Raw genomic sequence first — 14,637 nt, forward strand, 5'->3', positions numbered from 1 at the left:
CTTGTGCCCTGTGTTGGCTGGGATTGGCTCCAGCAGACCCCTGTGTTCGGATTCAGCGGGTTAGAAAATGGATGGATGAAATGAATTGAAAAATTTCATGCAGGTTAACCATTCATTGCTGACACTTTTCCAATCATCATATAGCATGGTTACAACTCAAAAGTGGTTTCAGATCAAACAATAGCAGCTGGATTGTATTGTAGGTATCTGTGATCCAGACAAGAATGTTTATACTACAGAGGAGAATCCATTCATCCCTATTTCTAGCCCGCTCTCCCAGGGCAGAGAAATGCAGATCTGAATCAGTTTGCTTAGTTTGGAGTCAATAAGTCATGTGAGATGAATGACTAGGAAAGGAGACGTAATGTGATGGAGGGACGCAAAAAAAAAAATCTCAAGACAGAGGTTGACTAGTCACCCCACATAAACTTAGAAAATATTCACACCAGTTGTACATATAAATGAATAAGGTGTCAAAGTAAATGAATGTATATCAATAGCAGATATTGGTGTTAAAAGCTTGAACAACAGAACATACAGTGGTGTGAAAAACTATTTGCCCCCTTCCTGATTTCTTATTCTTTTGCATGTTTGTCACACAAAATGTTTCTGATCATCAAACACATTTAACCATTAGTCAAATATAATACAAGTAAACACAAAATGCAGTTTGTAAATGGTAGTTTTTATTATTTAGGGAGAAAAAAAAATCCAAACCTACATGGCCCTGTGTGAAAAAGTAATTGCCCCCTGAACCTAATAACTGGTTGGGCCACCCTTAGCAGCAATAACTGTAATCAAGCGTTTGCGATAACTTGCAATGAGTCTTTTACAGCGCTCTGGAGGAATTTTGGCCCACTCATCTTTGCAAAATTGTTGTAATTCAGCTTTATTTGAGGGTTTTCTAGCATGAACCGCCTTTTTAAGGTCATGCCATAGCATCTCAATTGGATTCAGGTCAGGACTTTGACTAGGCCACTCCAAAGTCTTCATTTTGTTTTTCTTCAGCCATTCAGAGGTGGATTTGCTGGTGTGTTTTGGGTCATTGTCCTGTTGCAGCACCCAAGATCGCTTCAGCTTGAGTTGACAAACAGATGGCCAGACATTCTCCTTCAGGATTTTTTGGTAGACAGTAGAATTCATGGTTCCATCTATCACAGCAAGCCTTTCAGGTCCTGAAGCAGCAAAACAACCCCAGACCATCACACTACCACCACATTTTACTGTTGGTATGATGTTCTTTTTCTGAAATGCTGTGTTCCTTTTACGCCAGATGTAATGGGACATTTGCCTTCCAAAAAGTTCAACTTTTGACTCATCAGTCCACAAGGTATTTTCCCAAAAGTCTTGGCAATCATTGAGATGTTTCTTAGCAAAATTGAGACGAGCCCTAATGTTCTTTTTGCTTAACAGTGGTTTGCGTCTTGGAAATCTGCCATGCAGGCCGTTTTTGCCCAGTCTCTTTCTTATGGTGGAGTCGTGAACACTGACCTTAATTGAGGCAAGTGAGGCCTGCAGTTCTTTAGACGTTGTCCTGGGGTCTTTTGTGACCTCTCGGATGAGTCGTCTCTGCGCTCTTGGGGTAATTTTGGTCGGCCGGCCACTTCTGGGAAGGTTCACCACTGTTCCATGTTTTTGCCATTTGTGGATAATGGCTCTCACTGTGGTTCGCTGGAGTCCCAAAGCTTTAGAAATGGCTTTATAACCTTTACCAGACTGATAGATCTCAGTTACTTCTGTTCTCATTTGTTCCTGAATTTCTTTGGATCTTGGCATGATGTCTAGCTTTTGAGGTGCTTTTGGTCTACTTCTCTGTGTCAGGCAGCTCCTATTTAAGTGATTTCTTGATTGAAACAGGTGTGGCAGTAATCAGGCCTGGGGGTGGCTACGGAAATTGAACTCAGGTGTGATACACCACAGTTAGGTTATTTTTTAACAAGGGGGCAATTACTTTTTCACACAGGGCCATGTAGGTTTGGATTTTTTTTCTCCCTAAATAATAAAAACCATCATTTAAAAACTGCATTTTGTGTTTACTTGTGTTATATTTGACTAATGGTTAAATGTGTTTGATGATCAGAAACATTTTGTGTGACAAACATGCAAAAGAATAAGAAATCAGGAAGGGGGCAAATAGTTTTTCACACCACTGTATTTCCATTTCACAGTTCAGTACATGGTACAGTAGGACACAACACTCAGCCTTCGATATATTTTTTTCCAAAAGCGAATCATGCACCGAATCTTATTTGCCGCTCATTGAAATGACAGCACAGAAAAGTTGCCACAATAATTCATCAGGACAGAGAAGATTTCCTCATACCTTTTTTTCATGCGGATTACGTTTCTTTGTCTTTCTTTATGAGGTCAACTTATTTCGGTTATCACTCAAGCTCTTTTTTAAACTTTTTAATGACTTCAAACACAAAGTGGATTCCACCCACGAAATGTACCGGTATTAAAACAGAGTCCCTGTTACAAGAAAATGAGGAAAAATAGTAGTATTGTGTAAACAGTGACACTGAAATGCAATTTAAGCCTCCCGCGTCCAACGCCGCCCGAGTCGACACCTTCAAAACGCATGCGTACTTCTAACCAATGTGCCTCGGGCGTAATCCTTCTCATTTCACAGACTTCCTGGAGGCGGGCCGCTTACTCCATCTAAAAGTCCCATTGGATGAGCGCCTGCGTCCGCGTGTATGAGCCTAGTGACTAGCATCATAGTAACTGGACGAGATTGCAGGTAAAAAAAAAAAGCACTGCAACTTGCATGGTATTAACCGTTGTTGATTTTTAATGGATCAACAGGTAAGTTACGAAACTTTTTGTATAACCGAGATTTTCCATGAAAACGTTTTAATTAACGTCGTCACAGGTTGCGTTGTTCATTTTAAACGCTGTCGTCAGTCACAATGCAGGTGAAATGGATGTAATGTTAATTACAAACTGATGTAGGGGTTTCACTAATTTTCTTTTTGACAACAGTAGGTCTAATTGAATATGGAGAGTATTGCGACTGCTGCATTAAACTCCAGTAAAAGAGCCAAATGTCTTCTTTTTAAGTGCAACGCAGATATTTATGTGCACTTAACGTTGTTTCCAGTGCGAAAAAATGTGTTTTAAAGCAATAAGGAGCCATCAGTCTAGAGGGACGCTTTCACTGTGGTTGACAACTAGCATGATGTGACAATCTGTCGTTGGATCTCAGACCTATACAGTTTACGCTGTACTATATTTAGGTACTTGGGCATTGGAATTTTGTTAACTGTGTTAAGGTGATATATACAATAAAGCGTATGTTTGCTTAAAAGGCTTGGTGGGATGATATGTTTTGACGAACAATGTGTTTATTTCCTTCAACAAATACAATAATCAAAGGCGTCGATGAGCAAAATAGTTATATTAACTTTTCAGATTGAAAGTGGCCTCTATTTGTAGTGAGTTTAAAATTATGCTATTGCTAAATCTTTAAATTATCCATATAACTGAAAGAAGTACTGTATTTGGTATGTTGTAACAACTGGAGACTGAAGACGTGTACATTTCTTGTAGCAGTGTAATTAGCAAAGGAATTACTGTACTGTGTACACATCCCCTTTTGAAAGAGAATATCATTCATTCAACCAACAGTGTCTTATATTGACAGTTATAACATTGTCTAGAGGACATGTATTTAAAAAGTGTGATAATGAACAAAAAAACAAGCGGGCTTAGCATCAGGTGGTAAATTTTGCTTTTTTTCATTTTATGTCCTTGAAAATCTCCCTAACTTAAATAGCTTTGACATGCACAGTACATGCTTTGTACTTACAGTATGTTTCATGTTTTTGACAGATTGTGTTTAAGGCTTAAATGAGTCTTTCTTGTGACACTAAAGTATACTAAAAGTTTTAAGTTTTAAACATTTTGAACTATAACGTACAGGGTGAATAGGAGACAAATAAAAATTAAAACAAATATACTATGATACTAGTATGGCAAATTGATCATTTGTTTATTGTAATCTCAATTGTGCTTACAATATTTTCTTTGTTAAGTTTACTGCCAAACACTTGTGCTGTAGTTTTATACTTGCAATGAGATGCAATATATATGGAATTTGATTGTTTCCTTATGTTAATGTATGTTTCCTGAGGGGAATTTATTTTTTCCTGCTAGAGCCAGAACGACTCAACTGATGGTTCTGTTCAATTATGCTGTACTCTGTTTTTTTCTTCAACATTCCAAGACATGCATGTTAGGCTATTTACTCACTTTAAACTGGCCTGGTATAATTTATCTCCGCCAGTGTGCCTGGTGATAGACTGACATTTCATCCAAGAATAGTTTCCCATGTTGTGTCAAGTGCTTCTAGGATAACCATATTATGCATGCATATTTCTAAATTATCGGCAGAACTTATGGAGGTTTTCAAAACACCTCCAGATTTGACATTTTTAATCCTTTATTTCTAATGCATTTTTACAATGGTACTGTATTTACAGGTCAGCATTGTTTTGTTTGTTAGTTATGCATATTTTGGTTAGATTTAGTTTCATTGCATTTTTTAAATTCATTCTGGTCAAAAGATATTTTGCATATTTCCTGAATTCCTGGTTTTGGAGAATGAGCTGCTCAGTGCAGATACACAAGTACACCATGTTTTTTCGGTTCTGTTTGTTTGTCGTAATTTTCATTTGCTTGGAAATTATTCTTACATATTTTTCATGGCTGTTGCTTTTCACAGTCTATCACAGATTTTGTTTTTAAACAAGGAAAGACACTGACCTCCGGTCCTTTAAGAAAGGTGGTTCATGTGCTTTTCACAAAGCACAGCACCCCAGGTCACTCTGGATATGTTTTTACCAGCTTTGCCGTGCAAATCATTTAGCCTGTGCAATGTGCTTCACTACCATCAGATGTCGCTATGGTTCTTTTTCTGATAGCCATTCTGTGTCAGCCATGTCAACTGGCTGTGCTGCTGTTTGCCTTGCGAAGGTCCCGAAGCCTAATAAAGCCTGCACTTCCAATTCTTTAGGCATTTATGACTTTCTGTTGCACTTGGGATTCATGACTGTTGTTTTCAATGAAAACTATCAATCAGCCTGTGCAATGTGCTTCACTGTCAGCAGAGCTCACTACGATTCTTTTCCTGTCAGCAATGCTGAGTGCCTGTGCCAGTGCCACTCTTCTGTTTTCTTCCTGTCAGCCATAGTATGTAGCCATGCCACCGCTTGCTGCAAGAAGCAGCCGAAGCCCAATTTCATTGCCAAGGTAGCCCACACCTCCAATTCTTCAATTGCCTTATGCACATTACATCATAAGCTCCCGATTAAGAGCAAAATTAAGGTTCAAAGCCCAGTGGTTTGTGAGTTTTTGTGTAAGAGACGGACAACTCTTAACATTTTATGTGTATACTAGTCATTTAGCCCATTACAATAACGGGCGCTAGAACAGTAGTGCATAAACATTAGTAGGAACAGTCTATATTAAATGGCAAGGGACTTTGACCTCATTCTTTTTGTTGGTCGTATTTTTCTTTCTTTCAGCCTTTCTTTTGTTGATGTTTACTTGCTGAGCTGACTGTTCTTTGTGGGCTGCCGCCGTGTATTGTGTGTCTTTAATTTTCTGTGACAGTAATACTGTCTTGTATGGCTCTATTCAATAAGGGCGCGCACAAAAAGGCGAGCTTCAAAAGGACGACCTCAATTGAGCACGGCGAATAAAGGCATTCATAGATAATTTAGTTCAAATTGGCTCTGGATTATGTGAAGAGCAACAAAGGTGCAGATCTTTATTTACGCGCGCCTTTATTCGCTGCGCCCAATTGAGGTCGCCCTTTTGAGGCTCGCCTTTTTGTGCGCGCCCTTATTGAAGGATAGCGGCTTGTATGTCCGCTGGCTTGTACGTCCGTAATATACCTTTAATTTTCTCTGGCGGTAATACAGGCGTGTGCGTCGGTAATATGCCTTTAATCTCCTCTGACAATAATACTGGCTTGTATGTGGCTGTAATATGCGTCACTGTATTGTGTATCTTTAATTTCCTCTCGCAGTAATACTGGTTTGTATTTCCGTAAAACGCCTCTAACCGTGCCCAGAGCATGCGCTCTTCACCAGAAGACACACACACACGGACACCTGGACGCACACAGGGATTTTATTAAAGAGGATATAGATTTTCTAATTAGGTGACTTCTAAAAAAAGTTGGTTGCACTAAAGCTAGTTTATGTTTATTGCAGCAAAGGCCATGGATAGATATATATATATATAAAATATATAATATATAAAATTTATTATGTTGTGTTTCTTATTAATAATTAAAAGGCTCTGAAAAGTGTCATTTTCATTTTTACGTTACATGTTTTTTTCAGGGTGAATGGGTAAAATCTCATTTAAATAAAGTTAGTATCTTGTAGGACCTTTTATGCTGTACATTTGAATGTCCAAAGGGAGTTATTATTTTTTATAGAGGAACATTTTTTTCTGTATTTTCATTCAGTTGATTGCAGAATTTTCTGTAAGTATGTCAGTGTTGTAAGTGCTTATCTTCACATTTTATTGAAAACGACTTCAGAATTATTTTTTCTGTAATGAATTTGTGAACATATTATGTTTAAGCCCAAGTACTTTGAGAAATAATTTATATTATGTCCCAAAATGTGGAGTCCAGTGCCTGTATGGTTGTCATCATGGCTTATGTGAGCTATGGAAAGTAGTTAATTCATTAAATGCAACAAAAATAATTAGAACAACTATAAGAAAATTTAGCAATTTGCCTTAAATATGTTTTTATCCATCCATGTCTTTCCTGAACCTGCTTTTGCTAGTGTATCCTTGTGGGAGTCCAGTGGCTATCCTGACTACAGTGGACCCAAAGGAGAAACTGGTCTTGAATGTTACACTAGTATATTGAAAGGCTCATGTACATATTCAAAAACACTCATACTGGGTCAGTTTAGATTTGCCAATCAGCCTAACTTAATGTCAGCAATAGTGGGGAGAAACTAAAGTACCAACACCAACATACACTTCTTCTTCTTCTACTTCTTTTGGCTGCTCCCATTAGGGGTTGCCACAGTGGATCTTCCATAACCAACACCAACATACACTGGTAGAAAAAAAAAACAAAACATACAAACTGAAATCCACCTGGAGTCCAAGTACTGTAAATACCATCTCCAGCATACCACTTCTTAGTTTTAACTGATAACGCATTTTAATGTAAATAAATTAACTATCTCAATTGAACACCATACTTTATATTAAAAAGTAAACACCTTGCAAATGTTTTTTTATTAACTTTAATTGAGCTTAAAGTCACATTACTATATGTACTTTAAGACACTGTAAAAAGTCAACAAAATTCTCTAAACTGAGTAAAATTATATTTAAGACAGCAAAAATTATATATGAGATAACCTCATATACAGGTTTTTAAAATATCAAATGAAAACAAAACTGCGGCACAGGCAGAAGTCCATCAGACTGTTTACAGTACAGAAGTGAATTTAGTTTTTATAATACTCTCAGATACACAAAATGGTTTCTTACAACAACATTTGACAGCTTTGCCAAGATTGTAACAGGGGATGTTATTAATCTGTGTAAGGCATTTGATTTGTTTGCAGCCAAGTACTATAGCTTATCTGATGAATTTCTTATCTTGCCTTTTTCTGTTCTCTGTACTTCACTGACATGCCTGTGGTTACTGTGTAATGTGAGAGTGATCCTTGTACTTCAAGCTGTTTTGTGTAGTTTCCATGGTCACTTATTTTAACCTAGTGTTAAGTGGAGCTCCGTCTATCTTTTGCTTGAGCTGATTATTCCAGCTAAGTGTGGTTTGCTGGAATGTCTTTATCTAATGGTAAGTTGGAAGAACAGTACCCTCCAGGCTGACTGCTTAGAACAGTTTATACATGGTATTTCTCTCTTGATACTAATGTCTAGGACAGAAGTGAAGCTGTTGGTAAAGAAGTGCATTTCTGAGATGATGAATGCTGTTTAGAAAACTATGTTAGGTAGATGTGTGTGATTTTTTTTTTTTTTTTTTTTTTTTTTTTAAGACTAAAATTTAAGACTAAGGGTTATTTTGAGTGGTTCCTACCCCAATGGCAATAGCTGCAAAGTAGGGGCCCAACCCTACATGTGAGGGAGGAGGACACCAGTACACTGCAGTGCCCACTCATGCACATATCCACAGTTACACATCACCAATTTCGAAGGATCTGTTAGCCTAAAATGCTTTTTTAGTATGTTGCAGGAAAACCAAGAGTAAAACTCAACAGCGGACAGGGGAAGTGCATGCATACTCCACAAGGACATTTTCTGGGTGTGGTGTGCTAAGCCGTGATGCTGGATCCTTTAGGCAGCGGTTGTAACTACAGCACCGCCATACTGCCCAAATAAAGCAAATGCTTTATCTTATTATTGCTTCTTTTGTTCTTGCATATTTTGACATCATATTTGTTTAAGATGTTCTAAATTTGGGGATGCTCCACTTGTCATATTGTAATTCTACTGTAAATTTTGCAGGTTAACTAACTATACTGTAATAAATGTAAATATAAATTTGAAATCACGGTCCAAGGACAGACTCTTGAGCGACTCCACTGATGACTTCATTACCCTATTAAGTATTCACCTCTTTCCTTTGCTCATTGTCTCCTGACAGTTAACAAGCTTTAAATCCAGTTTTGTAGATTACCTCTGATATCAGTAGTTTTAAATTAATCTTCAGTGTGGGACCATATCAAAGGTTTTTTAAAAATCTCTAAGTAAATTATGTCTCATGCTTTGCTAAAGTTAACTTTTCCAGTAGCCTGCTCCTAAAAGGTCTAATAGGTTGGTCTGGCTGGATTTCCTGTTACAAACCTATGCTGTCTTGATATGGGTACTTTTAAAATATATTTCTTATCACCGCTTCTATAATTGTGTATGGTATATTTGTCTGTTTTTACCACAATCCGTATTCTCTTCCTGCTTGTATACTGGAGTCACATATGCAGCTTTCTAGTCATTAGATATTTCGTCTATCTGGAGTAACTTTTGAAATATGCATAACAAAGATTTATAGATCATGTCTTTCATTCCTTCAGTACAACTGGTAACATTTCTTGAGATCTAGATTTTTTTTATTGGTCTTTAATTATTGGCCTGCATGCACATCTGACTCTTCTATTTCAAATTCCTTAAATTCAGAACTTCTTTTTACTTCTACCTAAGAGATTACATTTATTTTTTTTTACCTATTGTTTTTTTTTTATTCAGTGTTTCTAGTTTTAAAATATTTTTTTGGTGGTTATTTTGTTTTTTGATTTTATTTTTTTAGTTTTAGCTTTTCACCAATTTCGAGATTTATGTATTTATTTTCAGCAATTTTTGTCACATTTTATAAATTTTACATTACTCACCAAAAATATCCACATGGGCAATGTTTTGCAAATCTAAAACACAGTTTTTTTATGTTGTCAAATTATATACCATTCATGTTGTATACTGTACCTGTCATCTTAACACATACAATTTGACTATCTGTGACAAAGCTCAACTTTCTCATGGTAATGTGACAGTTCAAGGCTTCCAGGGTAACCAGAAAATGCAAGAATCAAATAGGTACTATGCTGTGATGTCATTTGTTATTTTAACCTTAAGTTTAAGCAAATGATTAATTTCCAAAATGCTTTCATTTTCCTTTTTGAAATTCCATTTGCAAGCAGTAAAATCACTGCACACACATACTGTCATTTTTATATTTATTTTTGATATTTCCTGATATTATAAATTGTCTACCTATTTCCAAACTTTAAAGGGTATTTTTGGGGGGGGAATTCTTAATTCTTCTTGACTATTTTTTAAATACTATTCAACTCACTTCCTGAATGAACTGATGTTAATAATAGTAATAACAGAAATACATATTACAGTTTTTTCATGCATTTCTACAAGCATATTATTTAAATGCATCTCGGATCATTCACTTAATAAGCAACACACAAAATCAGGGAAGCTCCCTGTAACCCTAAACTGGCTTTAAACTATTTAACGACACATGTAGAAATAAACATATTTTGTCAATTGTGAGTACTTAGTGACACACGTTTGATATCCAGCTGTATAATAACATCTGCAGTTAAGCACACTTGGTACTTGTACACATGTGGAGAACATGCAAACTCCATACAGATACTCTTCAGGCTAGCAAACAAACCTGAGCTCATGATGCTGTGTGACAGGAACTTACTCTGCAACACCGCCCTACTCTCGTTAAAACATCTGAACTAATATTCTGATTAAAAATAAATGTAAACTTGTAATGTTGGCTCAGTTGATAACACTGATTGCATGCCACTCAACTACTTAATGTGTCACTGCAATCTGTGCATTTTACATGGGCTACAATAACTGGCTTGGCTGATAACATTGATTGCATGCTACTCAACTGCTTCATCTATCACTGCAATCATAGCCTTCAATAACCTAGTTATTCACAGAAACCTGATTATGAAAAATGCCATGTCAACTGTTAATCCAGTTAGAGAAGTTGGGCTATTGGCCAATGAGAAACCTTATTAATAGAGGCAGATTTCTCCACAGATAACCTGATTTTGTGGCCATGTAAACCTTTAATTCTCAGTTACTGTTGAGGATTTTATAGTCTGTGCATGTCTGTTTCACTCTGGTAGCCTGCACATGTGTTAGCTTCATTCACGCTTTCAGTAGCCATGAATTGAAGCGTTCACAAAATACATTTCTAGAGGCACATGTTTAGGTGATCACATTATTCCTTCTTCTGGCTGAAATAATCTGTCTCTTTTCAAAAATAGCTAAATTTATTTTAATGAATTGAATGTATACTGCTAAAATCAGCAACACAATCTCAAGAGTACTAGTAAAAAAAAGTAACGTGTTACAAGTAACACGTGTCATGTAATCCGATTGCTTTTTGAAGTAATGAGTAACCTAATACAATATTTAGCTTATTAAACAAAAATACCTGCATTATTATTCTGACAGCACTAGGTATAAAGCAAGAAGTACATGTATTAGGTCCTTTGCAGGGCTTAATCACACAGCTAACCAGAAAAAAGTGTGCTGTGTTCATTCTTGTAGTAGAAAGATATAAAGTGTCAATTTGAATAAACATACAGTACTTCTATAACATGAGAAAACTTTCAGATTTTTATTTTTTTGCACAGTTCAATGACGTTCTAGTGTTTTGACAAAGGAGAACTCCAGAAGATTACCAGGTTTCTGCCTTAACCAAGTTACTCACCTTAATCCAGTTTTATGTGTGTGCATTTAAACACATTCAATGATAGTGCCAGTAAACAAGTAATATCTTTGCAAAATAACACAGTTCATTTTTCATTTCTTACTGGTGTTAATAAATATCTGTAGCTGGCTGCTGTGCTCTGAACCACACACTAAGGAATTCAAGGATTGTTTTTATTCTATCATTTTACACTAATTTTGATTTCTAGATATTACTATGTAATATTATACCAAGTATTATTATTGTTGTTTTTATTAATTTAGTGCATCAAAATCGGACTTCAAAACTTTACTCATTTTTTGCAAATAGCAAACCTAATAGGCAAATACTTACTGTCCAGTAGGTCTAGGTCATGGAGCTGGTTGCTGAAATAAAATGTTGTTTTAAATAAAAGCACTTCTATATTTTGCACCAACCCCTAGTTGACTGTGTGTGTCGTCATTTGCCTGGCTCATCCTTAGTTATGTTGTCAGTGGTCCCATTTTGGAAAGGCTCCTTTACTCCAAATCTTTGAGATATTTTTCTGTGGAGTTAGATTTCTTTATCTGTGTTCTTTGGTACAATACACAACTAGTAAATCTGGACTTAATATAGACTTTTGGAATAATAAACATGATTGTGCCAAATGGGCCTCTGTCATATACATTTCTTATATTCTTATAAAATGTACAGTATCATTTTAAAAGTACTTTAAATATTTTTTTCATTTTTACTGTCTGTGATAATGTTTTTGATTTCTAACAATTTTCCAAATTCCTGTAATCTTTTAATGTTGTCATAAATTCTGTTGTACTGTATATTGAAGCTGAAGAAAAATGAATTTTTTTAAATCATGATGTGAAACATATCTGCAATACACATGAAGTGTTTATTCTAAAATTGTTCCTATTTTTTAATACTTTAGGTCCAGTGGAATTTGTTCTGCTTATGGATAATACAGTGAAATAATATGTGCCCTGCTCGAAAATGCTGGTACTACCTACCAGATGAATTTAAAATTAACAAAGGAAGACTGCTTTACTAAAATTTTGTACATAAGTAGGTTGGAATTATAAAATGTCTCATTTGGTTAGGAATTACAATGAAAGCTGGCCTCCACATTACCTGAATGCTGGAAAGAGCAAGCTATGGAATGAGAAGAACTGGAAAACAACCTTAAGGAGGACACTGGAACCTTCACAAAGCAAGCCTCTGCTGCAAACATCAGGGTCCAACTCTCTTGCAAACTTAGGTAGAAGGTATGAAGACAAATATGGAGGAAGGAGGTCTCCAGTTAAAATATTGGTAGGATACTCTTTATTAAACATTTATAATAAAATACCTAATAATTAGCAATATGATGAACAAAAAACAATTCTGGTTCTGATCCTGAGGACTTACATTATTGTGTAATTTAAGTCCTCAGGATTATATATATATATAATATATAATATATAAAGATTTTTTTTTTTTTTTTTCACGGCATTCGTAGTCTGTGTCACAATCTGATTGTATGGGTGGTTACCTACCAGGTCCCGAGAGGGAGTGCAGTAGAGTGTGTACGCCTGATGAGCCCAGAATTAGGGCGAAACACGTGTCGTGTACTCTATGCATTATTTGACAGTAAACTATTTCAACCATTATAATATATATATATATATATATAAAATATTATTAGGACATATTATTATTCAGTCTTATCATTTCTTGCAGTTTTAATTTATATTCATCAACACATTTTACAAAAAACCAGCAACATATCTTTAACTCACAAGTATTCCACTCATTACTGGATACTGTAATAACCAAACCTGAAATCAATCAGTGTTCACTTTATAGAGCTATTACACCAGTAACAGAAAGCAGTATTATTGAAGAAGCCTTCTTTCAGGAAGCTACTATTTACGGCAATCCAATAAGCAAAAATTACTAAATGAAGTAATTGCTTGTGATTTATTATATTTGTTCTTTGTTGCTTTGAATGCAATGTTGACTATGGGTCAGCAAAAGTAACAACATGAAGACTACTAGTACAGTGTATGTACAAAAAGGGCAGGCAAACCTTGATCCTTGAGGACCACATTGAGTTCATGTTGTCAAAATACTCAAGGGCATAATTTGAAAATAGATCTTGTGGTTAAAGAAGAACATCATTTATTCAAATATAATTAGATTAGCTACTTGTTCCTGTTACAATTCTGTAATGTAAAAAAATTCCACCATTGTATGTTTTTTTTTCTTTTTTTATCATAACACCAAATATTCAATTTTAACACAATAAAGTGGATTTGAAAGATATAAAGCCCATTTTGTATCATCCTGGTGATAATAGCATATAGGCCATATCCTGAAATCACTAAGTGAATTTGGATTCACCTCTAAACCCTGTAATCTTTGCCCAAGCACTGTTTCTGTCGAATATGAACATTCTGTATGGGTTTTTCTAAGCTTTTCTTCCCACTTACCTGAAGATGTGTGTTAGATTCGTGGGCAGCTTGGGCCTGTGTAAGCATTTGTGCTGTGTAAGAAGGCTCAAGGCCAAAGACTCTGAACAGGTTAAATGATGACGGGTTTAAAAAAAAAAATTTATGTATAGTGTAATTGTTTAAAAAAAATCACGGTCACTGCATGTTGTAAGGCTGGTGTAAGATGAGCTATGTTCATGTACAAAATGTGTCTAACATCACATTTGCAGCCCTCTATGGTGTCCTGATAGGTTGGAGTTTGGCCTCAGTTGAGGATGGATAATATTTCAAGAATATGTTCTTTTCACTTAAATATCTGACTTAATGCCTGCTACTTATCTAACTGGTATTTTATTATCTTGCTAGTAATGTATAAAGTAATAATATTAATGAAATGATTTGTTCCATTGTAGAACTGACAATTTTACCTTTAAAAACATTTTGTATTAATTTGTCATAACCTTCCCTCACTAGCTGTTGTAGAAATGATACTTTCTTACTGTAGTAAAATATCTATCTCTAGATAATCTCATACAGGGTTGGGAAGAGCCACCTTTCAATTGGATTTTCAAGTAAAGATATATACTATTTTTTTCAGTCTCTGTGATATGATGGTCAGACTCGGCTCAAAAATGTACACCACGCACATCTATGTTGACTTTGAAAACATTTTGGATAGACTAAGTTAAATCCCGACTTGTGAAAGATGCAATTAGGTATCTACCTCACTTTTTCGGGAATGTCCCCAGCCATATTACCCTGCTCAAAGCTTACTAGAATAAAATATTTACTTATTTATCCAACAGTATTGCGTTCCCAATCATCCCTAATTTTCTAACAACTCTATTTGGGGTAACACTTAGTGGGACATTGCAGCTTAATAAATGGACTTACTTACAGTATTCTACAATGTTAGTACAGCGTTTTATTTAAAATGGG

General features: G+C 35.6%; 1 protein-coding gene across 3 annotated transcripts in view; it reads left to right on the plus strand.

The window, feature by feature from the left end:
• The first annotated feature begins 2,652 nt into the window (after positions 1–2,652).
• The window catches only part of LOC114667472 (paramyosin-like), a 91,798-nt gene continuing 79,813 nt past the window's right edge, over positions 2,653–14,637 (plus strand). For 2 of the 3 annotated variants that reach the window (XM_051920872.1, XM_051920873.1), the window contains exons 1-2: positions 2,706–2,808; positions 12,159–12,538. In XM_051920872.1, the coding sequence (XP_051776832.1) occupies positions 12,311–12,538 (228 nt within the window). In that variant the 5' untranslated portion in view covers positions 2,706–2,808; positions 12,159–12,310. Of the gene's footprint in view, positions 2,809–12,158; positions 12,539–14,637 lie in introns of all 3 variants that reach the window. The other variant, XM_028822780.2, reaches the window with a different exon arrangement.

This window comes from Erpetoichthys calabaricus, chromosome 17, assembly GCF_900747795.2.
Source record: "Erpetoichthys calabaricus chromosome 17, fErpCal1.3, whole genome shotgun sequence".
Taxonomy (NCBI): domain Eukaryota; kingdom Metazoa; phylum Chordata; class Cladistia; order Polypteriformes; family Polypteridae; genus Erpetoichthys; species Erpetoichthys calabaricus.